The sequence below is a fragment of the Ornithorhynchus anatinus genome, chromosome 10 (assembly GCF_004115215.2).
Source record: "Ornithorhynchus anatinus isolate Pmale09 chromosome 10, mOrnAna1.pri.v4, whole genome shotgun sequence".
Lineage (NCBI taxonomy): Eukaryota > Metazoa > Chordata > Mammalia > Monotremata > Ornithorhynchidae > Ornithorhynchus > Ornithorhynchus anatinus.
In genome coordinates this window covers 20,189,671-20,201,660 of record NC_041737.1, presented here as the reverse complement: position 1 = coordinate 20,201,660, position 11,990 = coordinate 20,189,671, and the positions used below count along the sequence as shown (strand labels likewise).

At 39.6% G+C, this 11,990-nt stretch overlaps 1 protein-coding gene across 4 annotated transcripts in view; it reads right to left on the bottom strand.

The window, feature by feature from the left end:
* Positions 1–9,809: 9,809 nt before the first annotated feature.
* ABCC4 (ATP binding cassette subfamily C member 4) overlaps positions 9,810–11,990 on the bottom strand; it is a 252,819-nt gene continuing 250,638 nt past the window's right edge. For all 4 annotated transcript variants that reach the window (XM_007667967.4, XM_029073683.1, XM_029073686.2 and 1 more), the window contains one exon: positions 9,810–11,554. In XM_007667967.4, the coding sequence (XP_007666157.2) occupies positions 11,447–11,554 (108 nt within the window). In that variant the 3' untranslated portion in view covers positions 9,810–11,446. The remainder of the gene's footprint in view (positions 11,555–11,990) is intronic.

Below are 11,990 nucleotides of genomic sequence, written 5' to 3'. Positions count from 1 at the left end.
TCAGTTTATATTTACTGAATGGCCATAAAGAATCCAAAAGTCCCTGCAAAGTATTCCAGACATGGGGGAAACATGATTTCTGCCTTAGAAGAAGGAGTTTAGATCTGAGAGGACAATCCAAATTTCATATGCATTCCATTTTAAGGTGGCCTTTTCTGTTTTATGTATTTGTGTGTGCCTCCTAGCTTGGGTGTGGGAGACTATTAGAAAAAAAATGAAGGGAAGGGTACAAGAACTAACAGTAATTTGTAATTATAATATTTGTTAAGCCTTTACTATGTGCCAAGCACTGTGCAAAGCACTGGGATAGATGCAAGATAATCAGGTTGGACACAGTATTATTGCCCCACATGGGGCTCTCAGTCCAAGGGGCAGGAAGAACAGATGCTTAATTTCCATTGTACAGATGAGAAATTGAGGCAGAGAGAAATTTAAGTGACTTGCCCAAGGTAACACAGCAGGTAATGAAGTAAAGAGCAGAAGAGGGCTAAGGGAAGCAAGAGAAACTCAGTGACTAAAGTTCCAGGCTGACACTTCTACATCTCTGCTTCCATGCAGCTCCTTCCCCAGTGATGGCAATGATGGAGCATAGGATGGGAATAATGATTTGCTTCCCCTCCTTCCCCTCCCTCCATGCTTCTCCCACCCCCACCCAGCTCTCATCACTGTGGCCAGCCGAGGGTTAATGCAGCAGTAACTTGGGGAGATGCAGCACCATCAGAGAGGGTCTCCACAGCCTCAAACACTCTCTCCTATGTGTCTGTCTTTTCTCCCAGAAGCAGCATTTAAATGCCCAATCTGAAGACAGCAAGGATAGTGTGAGATGAGGAGGACTAGATATGGAGAGGAGCTTGACAGAAACTGCAAAAGAACCTAATTTTGCACAAGATTTATTGCACTGCAATATGAAGGGATTTCTCAAAACCCTGGAATTTACTACTTAATACAATTTTTCCCAGTGCTACTAATGCTGAATGTCAGAATATCTCAACTTTAATGATAATGATGAACATGGAGCATCTTTAAAAATAAGTCCCCAAGTCAAAAATTATACCCCGGCTTTTGAAAAACAAACAACCTGAATTGGGATTTGAAAATCAATAAACATGCTGCCCTGTGCTTGTCACCACAAAAAAGATTGCTTTCCCATATCTTAGGCTCTACTGGGCTATTATCTATACCACAAAGTAGACCAATAATACAATTTGCTATTATCACAATAGTAAAAATCTGAAAAATTAGTCTAGCCAATTTTCCAGGGGGCCGCTTTTTGGGGGTTTCCTCTCTGTGTAAAGTTGGTGCTTCGGTCTGCAGTTTCCTTAGCCTTCACTGGAGCAGGCATTATGGAAAGACTGGCATCTTCCCATTATTTCTGGCCAGGTCTTGTTGCAACATGAGGTCTTAGACCTTCCAAACCCCTACACAGTGCATCCTGTCAACTGAGTGAAGCCCCACCAAACCCTACCAGTGCAGGAATAAGCATCATCAGGCCCAGACTGGGGGAAACAGGCCTAGGCAGAGCTTGTGAGTGCGAGGGAGGCAAGAACTTTGAGTGAATGTGAGAGAGAGCGTTACGGTGATGGAGTTTCCAATCGAAATGACGGATGAGCCTCTGGTAATGATGATGGTATTTTTAAAGTTCTTATTATGTGCCAGGCACTGTACTAAGCACTGGAGAGGATACAAGCAAATCGAGTTGGACATGTTCCCTGACCCATGTGGGGCTCATAGTCTCAATCCCCATTTTACAGATGAGGTAATTGAGGCACAGAGAAATGAAGTGTCTTGCCCAAGGTCACATAGCAGACAAGAGGTGGAGCTGAGATTAATAACCCATGGCCTTCTGACTCCCAGGCCCATGTTCCATCCACTATGCCCGGCTGCTTTTCTAAAGAAAATCTAACCACAAAGGGATTCGAACCCTCAATCTTATGATCCAAAATCAGATGCCTTATCCATCAGGCCATATGTCACAAAGGCTTTAGGACCAAGAATCAATCATGCAATCAATCAGTGGCATTTATTGAGCACCTACTGTATGCAAAGCATGGTATTAAGTATTAAAACTTATTGAGTGTTTGGGAGAGTTGGGGGGGATACATTCCCTACCCACAGTAGTTTAGAGAGGGAGACAGACATTAATATAGATAAAGAATTTATAAGATATGTACATAAATGCTGTGGGATACATGAAGGAGCTGGTTGTAGTGCTAGAGAGTGTGTTTTGAGGGTAGGGGGAAGGGGGCCTGCTGCTTCTTGTGTATTTCTAAAAAGTCCAGAAATGTTAGATCCAAGCAACCCTCTAGGAAACTTTCATACTGTAATGTACTGGTTTTCTATTCCCGGGTACACTCGCTTCAGTTAGTCCCACAAATACCTTCCTTTCATTTTTTTCCCAGATGCTACCTTCCAGAGTGCAATAATTTTAAAGGAGAATGTTTAAACCAAAGACCTGCTCTAATTAGTGACAGGGAAACTAGACAGCAGCCAAGATATGCTCCTCCCGAATGCTTTACATTTATACTGGACTAGATTATTGGAGCATTCTCCCAACCAATCTAAACTGTAAATTCATTATGGGCAGGGAAAGTGTCTGCTAATTCTGTGGTACTCTCCCAAGTGTTTAGTGCAGTGCTCTGCACATAGTAAGCGCTGAATAAAGATGATTGAACAAATCAATCAATCTTTTTTACTGAATGCTTACTGTAAGCAGAGCACTTTGTTCAGGGCTTAACACTTGCTAAGAGTTGGTAAACAAGATTCCTTCCTTCAAACACCTTACAGTCTAGAAGGAGAGATAGATATAACCTGTTCTCAACAGAGTCCAAATTCAGGCACATTATTGTCTCAAGCAAGTCACCCTTCCACCTGTAAATTAGGTGCCATTGTATGAGGAATTCCCATGCCTCAGGAAAATTTTGCTTAATGCCTTTCTATGATAACTGATTTTTAAATACTGCTCAATTAGAGGCAGCAAAATCCATTTTGCCATTGTTGGCCCAGACCAAAGTAAAAAACAAATACAAAATGCAACCCAACAATCTTTTCTCTATTCAAAAACAGCACTGAAATAAAGGGATTTTATGTTAATTATTGCATAGTCTGAAATTACAATTACCGTTCACAAATTTTGCTTTAGCTTTACTACTTAGCACCATTGTTCTTTTTCTTTTTTTAAAAAACAGTTTTGAAAATGTTGTGAATGAATAATAATTTATTCAGCATCAAAGTGCTGCTTAGAGAAGGAAAGAAAAAATGGCCCATGATTCTTCGTCTCCTCTTCAACCTATCCCAAAATACACAATTCCTAAACAGAAACTTACTAATAAAGGGTTAGTAAATATCCTCTTGCAAACTATGCCATCTGTAGAAACCATATCTGAGGAACTACACTATCTTTGAGCTGAACTGTAGTATTCTATATCAGAAACATAATTATCTTCTTCAGCATGAAACCAAACATGGACCACACACAGAATTTTGGTACCTGGTGTTCTCCCTCCTGAAAGTGATAGCAAGACTTCATTATGTTTCAATGGTCTGGGTGTAGAATGGCACTGAAGATGAGACAATCTAAAGAAAAAAATTACTTTCAGTTATTTTTCAGTGTATTTTTTAGGAAAACATGTGGGATAACAATAAAGAAAATAATTATGGTACTTGGTAAGCATTTACTATGTGCCAAGCATAGTTCTAAGCACTGGGGTAGATATAATAATAATAATAGCATTTGTTAAGCACTTACTACGTGCCAGGCAATCTGGTTGGACACGGGCCCTGCCCCATATGGGGCTCACAGTCTAGGTAGAAGGCAGTAGGAGAAGAGAGTTGAATTGAATCCCCATTTTAAAAGATGAGGTAACTAAGACTCAGAGAAGTGATGTAACTTTTCCAAGGTCACACAGAAGACACAAGGCAGAGTGGGATTAGAATCCAGGTCCTCTGACTCACAGGCCCAAGTTCTCTCCACTAGGCTACTCTGCTTCCAAAAGGAATGGGATGAGAAAAGATAGTTTTTTACACAGTAAGCCCTCAATAAATACCACTGATTGATTGATATAGCCACTTTTTCAAGTGAAGACAATCTCATTTCTCACCATTATCCTTAACTGCCAAGGTGAGTTTCTCTGTGAATACTTCTTTATCTGGAGACAAGAAACGACATATCAACAAAGCCTTTGTCTTCTGCACTAATCACATTTACGAGAATTAACCAAAGGATTGCTTTCAAATGTTGTGTACTTTACAAGAAAGCAGATAATTTATAACAGCCAAGTAAAATTGTCTAGGAAACAGTGTTTCCACTTTGTGGAGGGAAAACTTCTTCAGACAGCAGCAAGCTCATGGGATTTATTACTGCAGGAAGTTTGGCAAGCACAAAATGTCAGGAGGTTTAAGAGGGAGTTGGATAAATTCCTAATGGGTTATAATACTGAACATTAGAATGGGTGTCAAGGAGGAAAAATATCATGTGGTTCATCCAATCATCCAGTTGCCACATTTGGAGACAACACAAATGGAGACCTCTTTTGACCATTTGGATTGACACAGATGAATGGATTGTCATGTGTTCAGGATAGGAAAGCAGATCAATTGGGAAGCAACATGGGCCTAGGGAAAATGTGCTTAGCACTTAGTGCTTGATAAATATTGTAATCATTATTATTCAGGAACAACGGAGATCATTATGAGGCAGCTATTAATATGGTAGGAATCTATCTGAGCTCTAATCCTGGCATTGTCAGTTGCTTGCCTTGAGGCTTCAAGATATTAGCTTAGTTTCTCTGTGTCTCAGTTTCAACACTGTAAAATGGGGATAAAACACCTGTTCTCTCTATTTCGATTGTGAGCCCTATGCAGGACAGGACCTGGATATAGTCTGACTGTATCTACTCTTGCACTGTAATAAGTAAGGGCTGAACAAATACCACAATTATTATTATTATTATCACTCGTATTTTTGTTTTACAAGAAGCTCCATTGAGCTATTTACAGCATATCAGCATCAAGCCTCCAATTAGTGATGTGATTATTTACATAGAGATGGGGTGGGCAAAGTCAACAAGACTCATACTTAACTTTTGAGTTCTGCTCTTGGCAGTTAAGATCTAGTTGGTGTTCCATATTTTTCTCAATTTACTGTGAGTTCTGCATATTTACTCTGCATCAGGCATAGAGAGACAGCATTGCCTAGTGGAAAGAGCATGAAACTGGGGGTCTGGACCTGGGTTTGAGTCCCAGCTCCGCCACCTGCCTGCTGGGTGATCTGGGAAGACATTTAGCTTCTCTGTGTCTCAGTTTCCTCATCTATAAAATGGAGATAAGATTTCTCTTCTCCCTCCCTCCTAATCTCTGAGCCCCATGTGACAGGGATTGGGTCTGACCTGACATTCTTGTATCAATCCCAGTTTTTAACATAGTGCTTGGCACATAATAAGCCCTTAAAAAATACTATCATTACAAAGCATGTTAGCTATTTTGAAGAGGGCAAGGAAAGGTAACTTATTCAACAGTATAGTTATAGCTACTTTTTCTAAAGTAATTAGTGTTTGATTTTAAAAAATTAAGAGTAGTCAAAATAAAATTGATTTTTAACCTCTGAAGTTTCCTTTATTATTCATAGTGGTCACAATTTGGTTCAGGTTTACAATGCCTTTTTTTTTTTGGCCACCACAAGATTTCTTGAATTTTACATACGCAGCCATTTTTTTCCCACAAGCTTTTTGTTCTTTCCACAACTGTTTTGCCAGTGCCTGGAACCTTTGGCAATTTAACCCCTGTGATAGGAGAGAAATCTGTACTAAACTGCATTAGTACACACTGTAGCTTAAATGTCTATTCATCAAATCAGTCAATGATGTTTGCTGAGTGCTTACTGTGTGCAAAGCATTATAATAAGCACTTGGGAAAGTACAGTACAATAGAGTTGGCAGACATAATCCCTACCCACAAAGAGCTTACAGTGTATAGGAGCAGGTAGACATTAAATAACAGATAGGGGAAATAATAGAGGATATGGATATGTACATAAATACTGTGGGACTGGGGTGACTATTGAAGTCAATAGTCTTTTAGCAATGCAGTGGGAGGTACAAATAGGGTAAAATCGGTGAAATCATTAACAGAGACAGCCTCTTGAAAGAGATGAGATTTTGGAGGATTTTGAAAGTGGGGAGAGTCGTGGACTGTCAGATTCAAAAGGGAAGGGAGTTCCAGGCCAGAGGGAGGACATGGACAAGGGGACAGTAGCAGGATAGATGAGATCAAGGTACAGAGAGTAGGTTGGTATTGAAGGGAATGAAGTGTGTGGATTGGGTTAGGGATCACTGGTGACGTAAGTTAGGAGAGAGAGAGAGAGAGAGCTGACTGAGTGCTTTAAAGCCAATGGCAAAGAGCTTCTGTTTGATGTGGAGGTAGATGGGCAACCATTAGTGGTTTTAGAGGGGAAAGGAGAGTTAGGCTTATTTGTTTTTCAGAAAAATGATTGGGGCAGCAGTGAAGTAAGGGCTGGAGTGGGAAGAGATATGGGGCAGGAAGGTCAGCAAGAAGGCTGATACAGTGGTCAAGGTGGTATATGATGAGTGCTTGAATCAGATGGTAGCAGTTTGGTTGGAGAGGGAAGGCCAGATCCAGAAATGCTGTGAGGTAGAACAAACAGGATTTTGTGACATTGACAGTGTAGGTTGAATGAGACAGATTGATTGAAGATAATGCCACGGTTATGGGTTTTTGAGACATTGAGGATGATACTGCTGTCTACAGTGATAGGAAAATCAGAGGAAGAACAGGATTTGTGTGGGAAGATAAGGAGTTCTGCTTTGGACATCAAATTGCCCTACACATATTACAGCACTCTTACTTCAAATGCTAGGCAGATAAGTGAACATACTGTGGGCACATTCATTCTCTAGCCGCAAGAAAAAAGTGTATGCGTAGTGAATTTACTAAATAAAATATTACAGACACTAGGAATCACATATATCTGTGTACAAATTTAAGCAGTTGGGTATCAATTTTAAAGATTTTTGTTTTCGCCCTGATCATTTCCATGTCAATTTTCCTAAAATGTTTCAAAGCATAGTAAGTATTCAATAAATACTAAAAAGATCCCAAACCAAGTCTTTGTATGAAACATTAATGTTTTAGAATTTTTTTAAACAAAAACCTTTTCTTTTCTAGGCGGAGGCGGTCGAAAGCATGGAAATATGAAGTGACTTATCAAAGTTGTGCTAAACGTCACAAGGTAAATCAGGAATACAGTCACTGAACATTAATTTCTAGATTAAGTGTTAGGTTATATTGCTCCTTTCAAACAGGATGGTGTCCATGAATCCGTGATTAAATTTTGCGTATTGAGAAAAAATAACACAATCTAGTTGTCCTTTGGGAATTTAGCATCTCTGCAATAGTATTTTTACATATCAGAAAATAGCACCGAAGTGTGTTTGAGATCCAAACCCACCTAATGACCAAGGGGAGAGGGTGGGAGCATCAAGGTTTAGAAATTTTATTCCTGGCTCTGCCTGCAAAATATTGTATTACCTTAGGCAAGTCAGTTAACTTCTCTTATTTTAGTTTCACTATCTGTAAAGTGAGGAGAGTTAAGCTAACCACCTCATACGGATGCTGTGAGGATTAATTAATTACCGTTTGTAAAGCACTTTGATATCCTTAGATGAAAGGTGCAATATAAATACAGAGTGTTATTATAAAAAGCTTACAGCTAATAGAAACTTGTAAATTGCTGAAATGCTGTGTGAGCAACCACAGAACCATTTAACATGTCTGTGCTTAAGGTTCCATACCTCTAAAACAATATCAATTATTCCAAAAATATCATTTTAGAAGGAGGAGGATTCTCAACCACAAAGATGGCCTGCTTGCCTCCAACTGCAGGACTCTCTCAACAACTCTGAAACTTGGGCTGGTTTTAAAACTACTTTCCTTTCTTCCAGAGATGATGAGAAGGTCACTTAGATGCTATCCATCATTGTTAGATATAGGTATATATATGTAAAATTTAGATCAACCCAAACTGTCTTTTCCACTCAGAAGTCTGTTGGCACCTTTCCAGAAGTGAGAGGCTGGGCCAGGAAATTGGGTATTAATAAGGATCTCTATGTAACCTAGTATAAGAAGCACTGAACAAGACTGGGCTTTAGTCCTGCTCTGCCTCTGGCTACTCCGTAATCTGGGGCAAGTCACTTAACCTCTCTGGACCTCAGTTTCCTCATCTGTAAAATGGAGATAAAATACACTGTGAGCTCTCTGTGGGACAGGGACTGTGTTTGCTCTCGTAACCTTATACCTACCCAAGGGTTTAAGCACTGAGTAAGCTCTTAATAAGTGTCATAATTTTCATTAATTTTCTAAAGAAATTGCTTATTGGGCACGATCTTGCACCAAATGATTTCTAATTTTAAATTTCACTACAGGACTTGCAGCTAGCCAATAGTTTTCCTTTGCCACGATGTGATAAGACAATGTGAGTGGGAGTCCATCCAAAACACAACAAGAACTTCCATATTTTGATACTGTGTCAACTTTTATGACATTGGACCCCCACTTGAGGACAATATAAGATGAACTAAGATTCCTGAACTTGGCTAGAAGCCATCTAGATTTAGGGCTAATAGGAGTGGCTTGGGCACTAGAATAAACTACACCCAAATTCTCCACCTACCCAGTAGAGAAATGTGAATTAGAGTGCTGACAAAGACCACAGATTTAAAACCTGTCTACTTCGAATCATGAGGAGAAACCAAGCTTTACACAGAAAAACCCTGAAGCTATACATCTCCGTCTCACTCTCTTTGCGGAGGGAGAGAGTGGCCTTAGGCTGCATTTTCACTCTTTTAAATGTGTTATAGGCTGACTAATACACTCATCTAGCTTCTTGGTGCCTGAGGTTTTCAGCTGAGACTTGAATTTTTCCTCTGTTCCTGAGGGAGTTTGGGATTTTAAACTCTCATCTGGGAGTGAAAGGAAAAATCTATTCTTCCCAGAACCTGAGAAAGGGGTGGGGTAGGGGGCGGGGTGGAGGCAATTAAAAGTGTGGTAGGTAGCAAGCTCTGCTCTGGCTCCCCCTGCTGCCCGGTGAGGAAGAAGGCATCACCACTGGCCCCCAGCTTCTGTCAAGCACTGTGTGACTGGCTGAAAGAGAGAGAGCAGCAGGAGGACTGCCTGCCTTCCCATCATCCCCACCCTAGAATGGCCTGGTGTCCAGACTCAGGCAGAGGCAGGTGCCACTTCAGGGTCACATCCACTCTTTGACACCATGCAAGTGAGCAACAGCTGACCTCTAAGCCACCATGCCATCCTGGACTAGGAGGTTCCGTACCAGATAAACAAAGCATCCACTTTGAAGTAATTCCATTGGAAATGGGACACTGTCCAGTGCTTATCGCTTCACCAGTGCCCTGTGCCGGGCCACTCCGTCTTCCTCCCGTTCTGCTCTCATCAGAAAGAATCTCCCCAAAATCAGGTGTTCCGACTGAAGAGAGAAGGACTCAACCTGGCTGTACTTGAACTTGATCCTCTATTTCTCCCACAGCTGCTCCCTAAAAGATTCCCTGTTTTCAAGAAGGTAGCAAGGAATCTCTGGTCAGTGTCAGAATTGGACAGAGTTTGCTTTGTTTTCCTTTGCCTCGACAATTGGATCCTATCTAATTGCCAGATTCCATGCGATGATTCAGATTTCATCAATGGGAAGGTAGTCATCTTGACCTGGCAAAACATTTTTCCATTGAATAGTTAGTCTAATAAAGATTTAAAATGACATAGCTTTAAGAAAAAAATCAGCAATCCCATTGGAGATGAAATATATCATTTATTTCAATTGTGTTTGAATTTTCATTTTCAAAAGCTAATTGTATAACCATGCTGAAAAAACCAGAACTACGTATTTGTACAACTGCAGTTAACCTTTAACTAAATTGACAGAGATATACATTTCGTATTACTTACACTTTCTTAACAGGTGTCCTCAGTACCAGTGTTCTCTCAGATTTACTCTGTCCAACTTTTTTACATGATTAAAATATAATTACATTAAAAATGCTCAAATGACAGACATAACATTGAATATGTTTTGGTCACCTGCTATTATTTTAAGGCTTGATTCAGTGAAGGGTCTGATTTATGGGGTAGGCACCCCCCAAAGCCATCTGCTGTCTGCTCATAACAGGCTTATCCATGTATTGCAGGTCATTTTTTTCTTGATCGACATATGCAATTCTTTGGGAACCATCCAAGAAATAAGGATTAAAAACTGAGTTTTGAGACAATACATTACCATTATTTGACTTCTTTTAGAAACTGCAGCATATAAAATGAAAGCCTTCATTTTCCCTTTGTAACCTCTAGACTGTAAGCTTGTAATGGGCAAGGAATGTGTCTTTCATCTCTGTTGTACTCTCCCAAGCACTTAGCAAAGTGCTCTGTATCCAGTAAGCTCTCAATAAATGGTATTGATTAATATAACTCTGACCAATTTGAAAGATGAATGATTAAACCAAGACATTGTTCAACACTTCCACAGTTAGATCAAATACATGGGCTATTTATTTCAGCACATATTACTTTGCTTCTTACTCTAATGGTGAGAACAGACTGTATACTCCTTGAGAGCAGGGATTGTGTCTACAACTCTGTCATCAGTCAATCAACTGTATGTATTGATTGCTTACTGTGTGCAGCACACTGTACTAGGCAAGCAATCAATACATACAATTGATTGAAATGATAAGAAACAACAACTTTAATAACTGAAGTGTGCATTGTAACCTTCCTAAAAGTAATTTGCTGGTGCTTTTATGCACTCTAACAGTAAAAAGAAAACAATAAAGACAAAAATATTCAAACTACATCTAAGTGCTTCTAACAAAGCACAAATAAGGCATGGGTGTTTTGTCCTATTCTCTCTCCATTAGGGACATTATTTCAAACAGAGGGTATTTAAAAACATGTAAGTTCTGCTCACAGTAAAACTAAATGGCAAGAGAAGTGGCAACTTCACGCAGCATTCAAGTAAATGGAATCCCTGATATTATTTGAAAACACTAATTTGAAAAAGTAAAAAAAAGTTTCTGTTTTGAATTCAGTTCGTACCCTATAGGTGGGACTTTAGCTTTAAATTCTAAGGCACATGAACCTGTTGGTAGTTTTGTAATTGGTACCCCACACCTCCAAATTGGTTGTGAAAACAAATCTGCAATTGTGACATTTAAATAAAAAATGAGCACTCTCTAGATTCTTAGCACTTGAAATTTTTGGGTGAAGCTGGAAAAAAAATTACAGAAACTACTGTAAATTGAATATTTACATTTTTTCTTCCTAGAGTAACAAAAATGCAATATAGTCTTAGGGTGCAAAATCACTGCAAATGTCATTAGTGTTGAGCTGATTAGAGTTTTATTTGATACAGAACATTCTTGCCTCCTTGTGCTCACAATGCCGTCTCAAAAACAATCAATCCTGGCGAAGCATTCCTGGAAGTGTTGCCAGTCATCTGACCATTCTGGGTGACTTCTGGGTAATTCCTTCTGAAGTACACCTAAAAGGAAAAAAATAAGCACAAGAGTACTTTTAGCTTAGCACTATTAGACACTGTATCAATTTAAACCTCACTGCTTTTCGAGAGTTCTAGGGCAGTCTAAAGAGTTGTACTAGTTAAGGCAGAGTTTCAGGATGGTTACTTGTCCCATTGAGAAATTAGGGCCATTACAATAGGATCTGCAGCAGGGTGGGGCTCAATCCCATACAACCTGTAGATTCACCTCTGTTCCGATCATTCAGATTAATAGATGTATTTTATCACTGCATTAAGTTGATAAGTTAACTCATTTTACTGGCTCAAAACATGGAGATGAATTAAAAACGGGACGACAAAGAGGCTGTGAAAGCTAACACCTGCACAGCGGTTTCTCATTTTCCCACATAAAATGAGTACAATGGCTATGGATGGTAATATCAGGTTGTAATCCCTATAT